At 38.2% G+C, this 16,606-nt stretch overlaps 1 protein-coding gene across 11 annotated transcripts in view; it reads left to right on the top strand.

Annotated features, from left to right (window-relative positions):
- LOC108425729 (R3H domain-containing protein 1) overlaps positions 1–16,606 on the top strand; it is a 71,269-nt gene that overhangs the window by 19,959 nt on the left and 34,704 nt on the right. For 9 of the 11 annotated variants that reach the window (XM_037534618.1, XM_037534615.1, XM_037534616.1 and 6 more), the window contains 3 exons: positions 7,599–7,637; positions 11,079–11,168; positions 16,289–16,421. In XM_037534618.1, coding sequence (XP_037390515.1) covers positions 7,599–7,637; positions 11,079–11,168; positions 16,289–16,421 — 262 coding nt within the window. The remainder of the gene's footprint in view (positions 1–7,598; positions 7,638–11,078; positions 11,169–16,288; positions 16,422–16,606) is intronic. The other 2 variants (XM_037534621.1, XM_037534622.1) reach the window with 2 other exon arrangements.

The raw sequence follows: 16,606 nt of genomic DNA, 5'->3' as shown, positions 1-16,606 counted from the left end.
CCAATTGGAACAGAGATTGTTCACATACATCAGATGTTGGTCATATAAAATTAAGTATTTTTGTTTTTGGTATATAAACCTATATTAGCAGTATACGTGAGTTTGTTTTTAGATATATTTATGTTGATTTGCTGATTTTAAAATATTGGAATAAAAGAAAACTGACCTGTAAATTTGTCAAGAAATGGCTTTAAAATATGTCGCCTACAGGAGCAGGAAAAATCAATTTCACATATCAAACAAAACTTTCAAATAGTTCTGGGGAAAAAAGCTCTTTGAGCAAGATAGTGTGATGAGAGAAGGTGCATGATGGGAAATACAGTTTAAAGCTATTATGAAGTAGGATTGAGGCCAAGCAGGGAAACTAATTAATTGCTCCTAATGAGCAGATAATGGAGAAATCAGCCAACATACCTAATTTGCCTGAGGTTCTTTTTGTCTCATATACAGACACATTCTCACAGCAGTCATTTCAGTCAGGACCCACCTGTCTGGCTCAAATACATCCTTAAAAAAATCTAAGCAAAAAAGGCACATAGAGTGTGTGCATATGAAACGACAGGTTGGAGCATAAGTATAAGCATAAGAGTTTGTTTTTGCGCTTGTCTAAAGCTGAAAGCTCTGAAGGCCTCATATTATTTATATATATATATATATATATATATATATATATATATATATATATATATATATAATGTTGAAAATATTATAATAATATAGTGTGTGTATGTGTGTGTATATATATATATATATATATATATATATATATATATATATATATATATATATATATATATATATATATATGTGTGTGTGTGTGTGTGTGTGTGTGTGTGTGTGTGTGTGTTTATAACTCCAGGGCAAAAAATGGCAAAACATTAAGCTTTTAATGGTCTTAACAACAAATCATTAGTCAGTAAATTAGCCAGAATTAAGCAAATAGATGAAGTAAGTTAGTATGGGCTAGCTTTTCACTTTGACTTCTTTAAATGTTGGAATAAACTTGCAGATGGCCTGTACTGTACTGGTTTACTCAGCATTGATGGCTTCAAACAGTTGAAAAGCATTGCCGAGCTTGGCTGTGTTTAATGTGAGACCAAATGTTCTCTAGAAGGTTTAAGTCTGGACTCTGACAAAGCCATTATTATAAGGCCAAAACTATTATTATTTTGAGCTTGTGTGTGTCTGTTTAATGTTGTGTAGAGTTTAATGTGAATGTAAAATGAGCAAACGCTTTTGTTTGTTATCAGCTTAATCTTTGCCAAACCTGTATGATTAAAAACGTATCTGGTAGAAATTCATGTAAATTTAAACATACTGTTTTAACAGCCTGATTTGTGGTTAAATGTATATAATCTAAATTATTAACAATAATAACAGTAACTGTTATCGTAGAAAGTAGCAATAATACAAGCAAAGAAATGCCAAACATTTGCAAGTAATCCTTGTACTGAAGTGAATGTACTTATTTTATATACATACACTATTTACAGACTATATGTTCCGTTTCAAGACTTAATTACTACTGAAACAGTAAGTAATTACCTCCCTGAAATACAGAGCACAGCACTTACCTAGTATAGTACAAGCTCATATACTGCAATATTACTCCTCAAGCAGCTAGTGTTTTATGAAATTACATTACATGATCAAACACTACATCTAAAACATTTGTGTAATTTTAATACTACAACACTACTTAAGCTCTGACCAGTAGGGAGGCAGTGCATCCCATGCTTGACCCCAAACTCTACCTTTGAGGATACATTGGCTCAGGAAACGTGCATGAGGGCTAATTGGGCCTGTCCGTTACAAATGATATGTAAATAAGGTGGTCATTCAGTAGTTCAGCCGTCGGTAAAATGCGAGATAGTGGGCATGGTTACTTTAAATCTGTTGAACACCGTTCATGATATTCTTTGTGTTAAAGACAATCGCGCAGCAGTTGAGCCAAGCAGTTTGAAACAGTTTCTAAATCGAGTACAATAATGATGTGTAAAGAGTGCAGATTGAACAGTGACAGAGTGCTGACATGGCCTGATGCCAGGACCAGATACCGGAGTTAATTCCTCAGAGATGATGGCTTATTTGTGAAGACCTCTTCCAAATGTGCAAAGCTAAAGTTAGCCAGCTTGTTATTTGAATTTCACTTTCTACCTTAAATGGAGCAGCAGTTCATCTTACTGATGCTGCATTTAAGGTGGAACAGAAAATTTTAATATGAAGCTGGCGAATAGGAAGCCAACCTTAGTAGCTACTTCTCCCTGCAGGATTCAAGCAGCTGCTAAGTACTGATTTTGAACAGCGGAAACAAATACCTTGCTCTGAAGGGGTGTTATTAGCTAGCAATTTGCACCTCTATTCGGTTGTGGATTGCACAGTTTGCCGGAACTGATTTAGCATATTAAAAAAATCTTCTCCCACACTCATTTCAGCCAGAAGGTGGGAGCCACACTTTATTTACAAATGCATGCTCAAATTGTAAATTAACTTTTACATGAAACTCTTAGTTCATTTAATGTTGGGATATTTTGAGCCTTATAGGCTGCTTTTTTATAGTTCCGCTTTATATAGATATTGCACCTTGGATCATATTCCTTTTTTTTATTCAGTTTTTGTGCCTTCTAAGAAAATGAATCGTGCCAGTTATCCCTTCAAAAAACACTTCTCTCTGGGAGCGCAGGAAATTACAAAAAATGTTTTGCGAACATAATAATTCAGTTTGTGTTCTGTTGTGATGTAAAAATATAATTGTATATTGTACTGTGAAACTTGCACATCGTTACACCCCTAGAAGAAAGCGTAGCTGTTTTGTAATGACAGAAAAATAAACATTATTGCTAGTCTGACGTGTTTTGTTTTTTTTTTTGGTTTCCCAGCTAATCGAAGTCAAAGTGGACCAACTAATCAATTATGAAAATAGTCATTTGTTGCAGCCGAACAAGAGTCAGAGAAACGACTCCATAACATCCAGCAATTGGATCAATCAGAGTGCTGATTAGCCCCTGTTAATGAGAGAAAGAAGTGGAGGGAGCCAATGGCGGCCAAATCCTGGCCAGGTTGCCACATGATTGGCTGTGGTCAGGGTCGAGAGACAGGCCGGATAATCTCGAGCTGAAATCCTGCAGGCTTATCTGCAAACTTCCTGTGTGTGTCTTCCACCCCGAGGGACGACATGGAGGCATGGAGCGTCGGGGTGTGTGCGTGTGTGTGTGTGTCTCAGTGTCTCCGATTCACGAGATGGGGACGTCAGAAGTGTGTGCGATGGGGTGGGGGAGTTGGAGGGGGGGGGGGGGGGACTTTGCCACCATCTGCTGCTGGCGCCGTTGTAGAAGAAGAGAGCCAGGTGCAGTCAGGCGCAGTGTTGCTGACTTCATATGTCTGTCTGTCTGTCTATCTATGTATTTTATCCATATATCCATCCATCTTTTTTCATTCTTTCTATCTATCTATCTATGTATTTTATCCATATATCCATCCATCTTTTTTCATTCTTTCTATCTATCTATCTATCTATCTATCTATCTATCTATCTATCTATGTATTTTATCCATATATCCATCCATCTTTTTTCATTCTATCTATCTGTCTATCTATCTATCTATCTATCTATCTATCTATCTATCTATCTATCTATCTATCTATCTATCTATCTAGATTGCCCAATTAGCTGCTTCACTGATGCAGTTGTATTACAGCAAGTAGGTTGTATCACTCTCACACACAAAGGTGACCCAGGAGGCAGAAACATGCCTTCATTATCGTGCTTGCTGGTTGCTTGTATCGATCAGGATAGATCTACAAACATTCTTGTGTAATTGCTGAATTCCTGACAAAACGTAGTAAGGGCTTATTACTGCTTGACCATAGAAAGTAAGGGCTCTCCACGGTGATGAAGCTCAAAAGACACGATTCTGTGCAATTAGAGTGACACTATCCCACTTTTTCTTTTTCCATTGTTTATTTGAAACCTTGTATATGAGCCGATACCAATCTGATGTTGTCTGTAAAACTACTAAGCTTTAAAATTAACATCTTTTAATTGAAGAATTGACTTAAGATAAACTTCAAATAATATTCTTGGCATTCAAAATATTATTAATATTAGGAAACTATTGAACTCCAAACAAATGAATGTGCCATGATGAAGTAACCCCACATACTGTGTCCTTGAGAGTGGAAACTTTAGTTAGAAAACACTCTTTAACCTCTTATTCTCCAGGGTATACTTTGGTTCATCCATCTGAATTTACATGACCAAATCTTTCGGCAAATGAAATAAATCAAAAATTTTATTTATTTAAATTGAAAGCTCCCCTCGAATGAACAAAGTTTGTGGGAAAAATGGGTCGACTTTCTGCAGACAAAAATGCTAAGTTCAGCTTTTTTTTTATTATGGGTTTAAAATTGCATTACCCATCTTTTTGACTGGAAAGAAGTTGTTACAGCTCTCATGACACCCACCTTTTGAATGTAGCTTATGAAAAAAAATAAAAGTTATGAAGAATATGGCGAAGTGCGTTTTGGAACCACCGGTGGCCTCAAGGAGTTGAAGAGGCTAGGTTAGGCTCTGAGTTATGGTAGCCTTAAACAAAACTAAAGTGCTAACATTAGCTGTGCAGGCCTAAATATGCTCAGGGGTATTCTGCAAATGCCTGGAAATACTCATGGCAGACCATTCTAATCAGCGATGCGCTGTTAGCTGAATCTACCAAAATAAACAGGTTGTGTCCTTTTTAAAAACATCGTACAGACCACTGATGAAGCCCTTCATGAGCCGGACAGGTGTATCAAACCGAACTGTGGACTTGGTCCTACTGAACTGTGCATTGCTTTCAGTATTGGAAGTGGAGAACACCATACTGAGGTGCTGAGCTGTCTGATCCAGAGCTTGACCCTAGCAGAGCTAACCGCTGACCCCTGCAGGCTGCTTTACTGAGCTGGAGTCCTGGGTTAACCCAGCGAACATAATGAAACAGGCTGCCGGAAAACCTTCTGCCCTTCTCTGGTTTCCTGCAGGGAAGATGCAAGCTGAACTATGAAATAAGGCTGTTGGATGCAGCTACGATACTGCAGACATGTTCTATCAATGTGTAGTTTACCTGTGAGATTTGCAGGGTGACCGTGTGAAATGGTCACATTTTGTGCTATGTTGTGCTACTTGTGCCCTGCAGTGGATTACATTATACAATAGTATGGGGGTGCCAAAGCCCGCTCTTGGAGCTCTGTTGTAGATCACTGTGGATTGAAAGCCCGGGTCTTCGACGTAGGGGAGGATGATGAGCTAAAATTTACTCCACAATATTTTCTGCTACCTGGACAGTAATGATATCACAGTGTACTATCACTATCGCTTGGCTGTTTTATAAGGCTTTCAGGTGGGCAGCAAAAGGCTGCTGCAAAAACACAACCTGGACAGTATTGTTTGGTGGTTAAGATCGCTATAACACAAACCCACTTCCAAATGACGGAGGTCCTCCCCTCATTTTGGAACTGGTTTTGTTGTGGTTTCCTTTGAGGTCAACCTAAATTTAAATGCAACAAGATTTTTACCTTTCTAGGTCTTATTAAAGTTAGACTAGGTAAGATTTTGGGGGACGCGGAAACCTCTTTGCTGGAAATGCATTTTGTCAACATGGAAGGACAAGGAAAACCGTTCTTAACTTTTAGTGGAAGTAAAATGAGAATTTTTTTCCAAGCGTTTTTTGGACCATTTCTGTTGGTCCATTTATCCTGAAATTTCGACGTAATACGCAGGGCAGCTGACTTTTCCAAATGATGTCAAAAAGTGAAAAAAAGAAGTGTGGGGATACAAGGTTTTGTCCCCTCAGCAGCTGTATGTAGAATGTAAAGAATATTTTGCTTGTGCTTTCGAGCCCTTCCTCAAGTGAATAATTCTTATGATTGTGTGTTGAAAACAAACATTCAAAGAGAACTTGGTCAAAACTTGGTGGATGCGTCTTCTGATAATGTAGGTGAATTGTCTATTTTTGTCATCGTGTCTTCATCAAAATAATGTTAGTATTGCATTTGAGACCTAAACATCAAGCCTGAATGTCTTTTTGAACCTGCATGTTATGCTAGTATATAATGTGCCTTTGTGTAAATGTTTATTGTTTATGCTGTTTGTAAAGATGTTTGACATGATCCAAAAAGTTTAACCCAATGCCACTGACATTTAAATAACTATTTCAGGCTTTATAGAGTGACTAAGCAGTAGTATTTCAAGTGTAAAGTCAAAGTTTTAACAATAAACTCATGATATTTGGAGGATAAAGTAGGCTAATTGTAGGGGGGCTGCCATAACGCGTTGGGGCATTGATTGCTGTACTGGTGACGATGAAGACGCTGAACGTGCCAGAGTTCTGCTCTTTTGGGATCAATCATTTTTATTATCGCTCTCATTGTCTACTGTGAAACTTCATGCCCTCTTCAAATGGTGCGGAGATGTAACCACTGATAGCCTTGTAGATGTCCCTGCATGCAATTCTTCAACAAAACAGACAGACAGTTTCCTCCGAGTCCGTCTGGTACTTTATTCTAAATAAACAGTTTCCTGCTCAGCCATTTCATATACTATAACAGGCTGGTGCTGATGTGCAGGAGAGACAGGGAGGCTCAGTATTTCTTTATTGGTGAAATCAATGCGAAAGTATAGCTCTACTAACTCCTCAAGGCCCCTCATTTTAACACGAAAGCTGCTACCTTACTTTTGCAAACCCGTTGGCCTTTCCGGGTATTAATGCCACTTTTAATGTCGTAATTTCATGACTTTATTCTCAAAATATGACTTCATTCTCTAAATGTCTGGTGTGGTGACTTGATTTAAAAAAAAAAAAAAAAAGACTTTTTCCTCAAAATATTTGACATCTTTCTCCGTGTCTGCTATTGTTCATTTTTTTTAAACAGTGGTCCTAAAACGGCATCATAAAGCAGCGCACAGTCACCATATTTTTTTCTCCTGACTTGATAATGCCACTACTTTTGAATTTTAACAGTCTTGCGTGGCGCAGCCTTAAGCACAGTCAGTCCTACAATATGTCATTTTTAAATGACACAATAATTGCCATTCCCTTAATCTTTGCTCATAATGTAATGACCTTGAAAACATCTGAGTTTAGATGATGTCACCACGCCATCACTGTGCAGGGAAAATAATATTAACCACTAATATCATCTTCCACCTCCCTGCCCTTTGTTTTTTCTACCTCCACCAGCAGGCAAAACACTAGCTGAGAAACCCTGCCATAAAGCTGCAGGTTACTATTTCTCATTTGTCTGGTTTATGTATGCGATTTATACCAATTTTCCTTTGGCAAGCAGTATTCTGCGCTGTTGTGTAAATGTTTGAATTGTTTGCGCTGTTTGCTGAGTTAAAGAAGAATTATTTACATTGTTTGGGTTCATGTTCAGTTATTTCTTGGTCCATTTTTGGTTTAGCATTTTTGGATTTCTGTGTTCATAGCATGATAAAATGCAAGTGACCAGGTTATACCACTGTTTTCCTTTAACCGGCTTTCCTGATGTTGCATCTGTTGCCTTTACGATAAAACAGTACTTCACCGCTTCTGTCTGTCTCACTGCTTTCCGTCCTGCAGCCACCCCACTCCGCAGGACAGCTGATGAGACGTTCTAAGGTACTGTATCTTACCGTATATCATCTTCAGCATGACTGCATGCCCGGTGGGGCGCCATTCCACTATTCCATCTGTCTGCTGATCGAAGGCCATTTTTGACTGTGCGGGTTACGATCAAAGGGGTCCACAATCTTGCACCCCACCCCCCAAAATGCCATGTTTGGTGTCTGACGTTTGCTTCTATAGTTTTGCACTGGAGCCACGTGACATACATAGTTACTGAGTAGCAGAAACACATTCCCATACAAACTGCATACCTGCACCGCTTGCGTGAAAGCAAGTGTCAAGCTGTTAGTCATATGCAAAAGTTTTAGCACCTCTGGTCAAATGACATCTACGAAGTGTATTAAATACACAATTACTGTTTATTTGCCCAGCTTGACATTTAAAGCTGGTAAACAGTGTTAATCAGCAAATAAATATATCTTTTGTACTAAAATTTCAAGAACAATACCATATGAACATTGTAAATATATGATTTTTATCCAAATATTAATGCAGAATGTGTGTGTGTGTGTGTGTGATAACAGCATGTCATACAGACTTTGAGGCAAGTATGTGGTGATTTGGCTATGCATCTTGAGTAATTCTAATTAGTGGCCATGAATTTCCATTAGCCTTGTAGCTGTAGTTCAAAACTAAAGAAGGTCTTGGCTGGTCCTGTACATTTCAGGTGAGAGGAAGGTTTTATAACTTTTCTCTGAGCCATTGTTTTCATACTTCTGCCCAGAAGTTGTCCACTCCTGCTATTTGAAGCCAGAACTAGCTGTTCTCTGCTGTAACAGCTTCAAGCATTTCTTCACCAGAATCCTGTGTGCTGTGGTCTAGAAAACACTAAACTTTGAATTGCTGTGCGCTTTAGAAGTGCTGTTAGACTAAAGAATGCCACTGCACACGTTTTAAAAGAGAGGAGGAGAGGCCTGCAGCACTTGGTGGAAAACATCCTCTCTAGTATTAGCGAAAAAAAGAAAAGCAATGATTTGGTGAATTACCTTCATAAGTGCATTTTAATGGCGGCATAATGAATGCAAACAGTAAAATGCTTTTGGGGGTTTTTCTGTAACGGAGCATACTTTTCAGGAAAAGATCTTGCTGACAGTTTTTGCCTGGCCTGTCATTTTGCATTATTAGTGTGCATCTTGGATGAAAGCATGTTCTGTGTGTGTGTGTGTGTGTGTGGGTGTGGGTGTGGGTGTGGGTTTGTTGTATTTATTTATTTTTCGTTGTCACATTCAGTACAAATTGGAGTTGATCAAAAAAGAGTATCTTGTGGTTTTCATGTACTTGCAGCTGTGCATCTTTTGACCTTTGACTAACCTCTTTTGTTAAAGCTGGTTGACTACAGATATGAGCACTGTTGCTTTGTAGCACTTGTTTTGCACCTGCCGTTTTTTTGTACTGTCCATTTTGCTTTTTTGCTGTTTTTAGTACCTCTTGGCCTTTTTAAATGAAGATGCTTCAGATACTGAGCATAGGGCCCGACCGATATCAGTTTTGTTGTTAATCAGCATTTTGTCATTAGACAGGGATTAACCAACAAACCTGAAAATTAGTGCAACCCATCAAAATATCACTTCAATACCTCCAGATCCAAAAGCTGGCTGACTTAAGCCAAGTTAAAAGCCGTAATATAATACTTCATATATGCACACTCATTACCATATACCTCTACTGAATTCTGTATTAATGCACTGAGAGAAAATGTTCTTTCTATAGACTGTGGATAATAGTACTTATAAGTGGGGCAAGGCATCATGTATATGAAGCCTGAAACCTTGTTAAAACCTAGCTTATTCATAAACCTGGTTTTGTTTAAACCAAGGGGCTGCCAACTATATGTTCATGATTATATAACTGAACGTTTTGGATTCTGACGTTCTAAAGTTATACTTCAGTCTTTTTTTTTATTTTTTTAACTTGTGTTATTAATGTTAGTTTTATCTTGGTCGAGGTTAGTTTTGGCTCAGTGTACATAAGGGGTGTCCAATCTTGTCCACAAAGGATTGGTGTGTTTGCAAGTTTTCATTTCAACACATCTAGCTTGTTTGTAATGAAAACCTACGTAGTTGTCTGTTTTATCACTTGCGAATGTTTGCTTTTGATACGGTACATGTGCAGTTGTTCTCTTAAAAGGTGGTCCCGAATAGCACTAGTTTTACTTAAATTTTTAACCAAGTGGTGGAGCTCATTTTTTTGTAAGGTTATCTCATGCAACCTCATTAAATCAACCCTCCTATTCAAATAGGAATGGTTGTGTATTGAAATGAAATAGCACTGGACAAGTTGTCTTTGTCAGTTAACAGTTAAATGGTCAATCGTTTATATTCTTAATTAAATCCATGATGGTGTTTTGTGTTGAAGTGTACCAGTTCAGCCCAGCCTGTATTGCTATAATAACTGTGAGCCTTGGATTACTGTTTACAGGCTCTTGGTGGCATAAGAGCTTAAAACCATTTACAACCCTCAGGAATTATTTTATAGCTATTTTTTCAGCTTAGTGGTGTGTGGTCATCAGTGCATCCCTAATAACACTAAAATTTTCAACACCGAAAATTTTTATAGTAGGAAAGTGACTGACAAATTTTCGGGGGAAAAAAAACTAAAGGCGAAATAGTTTACAATAAAGTGTGAAAATTGAAGGCTTTAAAAATAATTTTAATTGTAATGACAGTAAGAAAGATACAAAACGCTGTTTGTTCCCTTCACTCTCTGGCAGCCCAGCGTATTTAAGCAGGGTGAGGAGTGGCAGATCAGCAGTGAAAATGTTGGTTTGTCCCCATTTCTGCAAGGGACATTAGACAAGCAGTTTGTGATCTCTGTTCATGTGGAGTTCAACTTTTAAAGCATGAAATCGTACCCCATTTGCAGAATACTAGAAAATGATAGACACAGAAAGGAATGTCCCTGCAGGCTTAGTGACTTCGCCTAAAGCTCAATTTCGAAATTATGATCAAATTGATGACTGACAGTTATATATATAAGTAATTAAATACTGTAACTTAATAAATTACTACACTTTAAATAAAACTGTTTACATAGAATATTGTCAGCTTTTTTTTTTTTTGCCCAATATGTCTTGAATTTGGATTTCAGCTAGAATTTTTAAATTCAATGACTCACTCATTCTTGCAAGGATAACCGCTTTATTGGCGGCTTTTTTTAATCAGTTCCGCTAAACCCAGGAACCCAGTTTTATCAACCCTCCAATCTATCGGTCGGGCCTTAGTTCAGGCATGACTGCTACTGTTTTGGTACATCTGACGTGAATGAATTGGAGATCATCCCACATCATACCTCAAAAATCCTTCTCCTGAGTTTTGCTCTATGCGCATGCGAGGTGAATGTGTGGAGATGCCTTGCATCTTTCCTCTGATGGCACACCTAGCTGGACTTCCTGCGCTCGACTTGTCTTTATTAGTAACCATGGTTACTCTCCTCCAGTCGAACACGAAAGTAAAATTAGTCCGGAGCTTGGCGGTGTGTGAAGAGTCGTCTCCGCCCACGATCGCAGAGCCGCCGCAGCAACACCAGGTAAACGCACTGTGTGTGTGTGTGTGTGTGTGTGTGTGATAGGCTCACACACACAGTCAGCCCAGATTTACCGCACTTGCGTCAAAAGCCTCACACCAGCACAGCTGTAACCCTCCAGATTCGCACTTCTACAGCATCAGCAGTGCACCCCGTAATTCAGCACCATGTGTGGTAGATGTGCGTGTGTTTGACTGAAGAGTGTGTCTTTTTGTGTGTGCGTGTGTTGAAAAGATGTGTGTGTGGTGGTGGTGCTGTGTGGTGTTGTTTTTTTTAATAGATATGTGTAGGGAGTCGGTTTGTCCCAAGTGCAGTATTACTCGCATCCATCATCTCTATAAAATGTAATTTTCCTGTGTCAGCAGCGGAGCTCTGCGGATTGATATAATTGGCCACTTTCACTCAAACCCCATTTCTGCCCTATTTATTAAGTTATTCTGCAGCTCAGAGACCCCTAGCCCCCCTCAGGTAGACCGCACACCCACTGCTTATATGAGCCATTAAAAGTAAAGCAATATTTGGCAAAATTGCCAAATTAGCACCGTTGTCGCCTCTGATTCAGCTGTGAATTTGACAGTCGAATACTTGGTAAATATAACAAACTGGGCATTTTGTCATCCTGCTTAGAGTTCAGAATGAGTGGCTGTTAAAAATGCTGTTTGAAAGGCTTTTCTCTTTTTGTAGAATATGAAAACAGATGCTTTTCTTACTGAGTTGAGTTGTTATGACACTACAGATACAGTACTGAGACCACTCTTCATTTATTTCATTTCCAGGCAGGATACCAATTAAAATGCTATAGGATGTTTATTTTGATAGCATCAGAAAAATGCAGAAAACATCTCAATCTAATAATAATAATAATAATAATAATATGTTTCAGTATTTAATGTATTTAAAGTATTTAGCTCTTTTCAGGAAGCTTGTTTTCAGTTTGTAAAGAAATCTCTAAAGTTCACTTTTAGAAGTTGGTTGCATTTTCTGCTTCTCACCATCCAAATAATCCCAAACACCTTCACTATTGTTGAGATCTTGACTCTGGGGTGGCTGGTCCATTGTTCTGAGAAGACCAGCAGCATGTTAGTTTTATCGCAACAAAGTTGTTTAATTGCACTCACTCTAGGGTAAAATATATATAGTTAAGACAAATGCGATTAATTGTAATTAACTGTACACTTGTGATTGTGATCATTGAATACATACATGTATTATAGTGAATAATGGCACATGAGCATAGATCAGTTCATTATTGTGAAATTCACCTTAAAACAAGCAAGTTTAAGGTTGTGTTTAATCTGTGTTGGAGAACATGGTTATTAATTGTTTGAAAGAACATTTGTTTGAGATTAAACAGGACTTTATAATATATTTCGGATGAAGCTGCGTTTTGAGTTATAAGACGTTTTGAACGGGACACCACGGTGGGCCTTTATTTGGCAGCCGAAAGACGAACAGACGTCCTTAATCAGTTTTCTGTCCTTGAAGGAGTGAATGAGATTTCCTCCCCTGAGAAAGAGGGTCTCTATTCATAGCCCTCTCTCAGTCCGTCTCATTTATTTCGGTCTCTCTCACTCTTTCACTACCTTTTCCTTCTTTCAGCCTCCCCCTCCCCCTTTCCTCTCTGCTGTCTTCATTTCTGAATCATTTCTGCAGAGCTCAGGAGAGAAAAGGGGAGGAATTGATTGATAGAGAGTCGAGCGTTTTTTTTTTTTTTTGGGGGTGGGGGGGGGGGGGGGGGGGGGGGGGTTGCCCTCTCTTTTTCTCTTCTTTTTTCTTTAAAGCAATGTAGGGCAGGGCAATTACTGATACAGCACATCATGTCCTTGAGACAAAGTGAGGGGAGGGAGGAGGCAGCAGTTGTAGAGCAGTAGGAGTCAGTTTAATGTAAATATCTCAGGAAAAAAGCAGAAGATCTTTGCTTGTAGTCGGCCGTTTTTATTCAGAGCTTTTGTGTTTAATGGGCACCTATATGCTTCTGTAATTGACACTACTTAGGGGTTTTTAGTAATTTTGCATTGAACGAAATGCGCACAAGCAAAAGTCCTTTTATTATTATTATTATTATTATTATTATTAATAATAATAATAATAATAATAATAATAATAATAATAATACTGCTAGCTATTGAATGGTAGTAGCTAGCTCAGGCAAATCCATGATCCACTGATCTGTTTTAAGCTCTGTTTGCCATTTTCTTTTCCCAAAGGAGGAATTTGTTACAAAGGATTGTCTAGCTACTTACTATTAAGTATATTTACATGTTGCCAGGATCTGCTGATTCTTGAATGTTATTAGCTAAAGCAAATACTGCGCAAGCTTCTTGTTTCAATAGAATGTAATAGAGCTCAAAAATGACACTCAGTGAGCCCCTTTAATGGGCAATTTACATAACCCCCTCCCCACCCCCATCTCCTTTGGGAATGTTCTGAACTTAATTCTTCCCTCCTGGGGTGAAACGAAGTCCATAGCAGAAAATTAGGACAAGCACTACAGGGATGGTGGAGATAAATGTCCTGTAATTCATAATTAAGTTTGAAATGATCAAATTATCACTTTTGTGTTACTCATAGGGCTGTCAAAGTCACTCATTAACACCACTAATTGTTTAAGTTCATTAATGCATAGTCCTAGTTTAACCCTTCAAATCACCCTGACTAGTCCATGCTGAAGCCCAGCTGTGTGCACTGTATGCTGCTGAAATAGAATCTGCTGCTGATTTTAAATAAACAGAAGATCTATAAACTTAATAGGAGCTTTTATATTCCCTCTTATTTCTTTGTTCCTTCTGTCAGTCAGAGAGGATGATTAAATAGATTTTTCCAGCATTGTCCAAGCCCTAAAGCTGAGATGACTAATAGAGTCCGCTCCCAGACGCCGTCCTATGCGAGCCTGTGCCTATAACCGATAAACTAAGGAGAATTATTTCATTTCAACAAGATGGCCCTTTTTTAATCTGCATAAATTTTCTAGCATTTATGGTACGGCTTTAGCGGCCGGGAAGCTCGCAGACCAATCGCATGCGTAAAAATCACACGTGACGCTTCTCTGCCAATCAAATTTGTGTGATACATTGAGCACTGAGACTCCAGTGAGTGGCGCACAGGGATGGGGAGGAACGAGTCAAGACACAGCAGCTGGAGAAGAAATTGAGTGAAAACTGACAAATATTGTTGAAATATTACTGAAATGTACTTTATTTGATTCGACATTCAGTTCTTGACTGCATAAAATGTTGATATATACTACTACTTAGTAGTTATATCTACTTCAGTAAACAGTGTATGACACGGAGTCATCATGCAAGTTAGACATGATGTTCTGGGCCTTTGCTTGAGGAAATGTTCTTTGACTGGACCTCTATCCTCAAGGATTACCTGAGCCATGTTAGGAGCTACCATTTTCGTTCCATCGTTTGTTTGGATGCCAAAAGTGTTGGTTCTTATTGGTGATCGAAACTAGTCGATCTGGCTCACAGAAAAGAACCAAGTATTACAACACATCTACAAACTGTTTACAGTTTTGCCTTAGTTTTAAGTTCTCAGTAATTAGATGCTCTTTTTGGGGAGTTTTCCGTAGTATGACAGGTCCATTTAGCTTCTGGTTGATTTTGTACAGCAGGTGTTTAAATAAAGCACACAAAATCAACACGCTTGGCTGTCATTTGACGGATCATATTGTCTGACAACTTAAGGCATTGCACTGCAAATACATAACTGACCTCTGTTTCTGTGACGCTGTGCTACGTGTGGTGAAACAATTTATTTTACTGAGCGTTTAAAAACCAACCTAGCTTTTCTTACCTAAACTGAGACCTGACAGCCATGCAAGTTTATTTGGCAGATTAATTAGTATTTCTTTTGTGACCTGTGTAATGAGCTATGTAGGCAAATTGTCCATCATGCCCTGTAAATACAGTAGCGCATGTTTTTTTATTTCTGGTCGTACACATCATTAAAACAAAATCTGTACATTTGTATTCATGCGTAATGAAGTGGTAGGACATTCAGGACAAAATTTGATGCACTTAAATAAGAAATCAGATTGTGTTTTTGAAAGAAGGAGCAAATACAAGCATTTTGAAGGTAATAAATACATTTTATTTATGCATATTTTGTCCACTGTTCAAGCTGGAACAAAAATGCATTGCTAGTAGAAAAGCATTCTTTAGATTTCAATTTGAGCAATACAGCTGCAATTCATCGCGATTAACTGTCCAAAATGTCATTAATCGCAATTATTTGAATCATAGTAAGACTAGCTGTTTAAATATACAACTAATCCTTGATGATGCATAGTACATTATATGCTGTATCTTTAGATGGTGTTAAAAATGCGCCTCTACTCTTAGTCTTTTGTGTCATTCATTGGATCTCTGCAAATACTGCCGGGCATTTTGAGCTGTGTAACTCTGGAAAAATTAGTGAAATTTACAGTAGTTTTCTCTCAAAACTGTGTATCCACTTTGACACCCAGCAGGCTAATTAGATTCCTCTGCTTAATCTTTTGTATCTATTCATGTGGCTGTTTTGAGCTTTGATTTAGAGATTGCTAGTCATTTGAAGGAAATAAACATACCGTATTAAGACATTTAGATCATGCAGTTTTCCTGTGTTAAAGCTGTCATTGGATTAAAATTTATATTTTACTGGAGAAACCCTGCTAATATTTATCAGTTTCATTTAGGGAAACTAGCTCTAAATGTTTGCACCAGCAGGTGTATTATATAAAGCATTTTTCCATGTGCGCAGTTTAAAATGCTGCAGCTTTCAAGTGTCAGAGCTCTAGGACCTCCGTTTAAATGCATTTAAATGCTGTTTATGCAGCAAAGCATGTAACGCCCCATAATGTTTTTAATTAGTCTGCTAAAGCGGGAGCGATTAAAGTGGAAAAAGCAGCTAATTTGGCTTTTCTCCTTTCATCGAGCAATGTCGTGATTTTTTCCCCCCCCTCTTGTAATCAACTAACATTGCTCGGTTTTAATTGAAAATGTGCAACATACATATGTATAGTCTGTTATCTTGTTGCCAAAGTGTTGTTTGAAAGCCCTAGATGTTTATTTTAATTAAAATACATAGAATGTTTGTCTTTTTTTTTTAATGCATATTTCCCTCTGTTTATGCAGGATAAAATCCACTTGCAGCTCAGCCAGGCTTTAGAGAAAGAGGAACCAGCCAGTAGGGATGAGGACCAGAGCGAGAAAATCACGGACAAGACGGAGAGTGCCGACAGACTGCCAAGGAAATCGCTGTCAAGAGGTGTGCACACGTGTGTGACTGAGCTGGTTTGTGTGTGTGTGTGTGTGTGTGTGTGTATATGATACCTGTGTGTTTATGAAGCAAGATGAATATGCCTATGTATGTGATTGTGATCTAGTTTTAGAGAATGTTTAAGACTTTTGCGTATTACACCAGTTAAAATGATACAAAAGTAAATTAGTCAA

This window comes from Pygocentrus nattereri, chromosome 25 (genome assembly GCF_015220715.1).
Source record: "Pygocentrus nattereri isolate fPygNat1 chromosome 25, fPygNat1.pri, whole genome shotgun sequence".
Lineage (NCBI taxonomy): Eukaryota > Metazoa > Chordata > Actinopteri > Characiformes > Serrasalmidae > Pygocentrus > Pygocentrus nattereri.
Note: the sequence above shows the minus strand (reverse complement) of the source record. Positions and strands in the feature narration are given on the sequence as shown.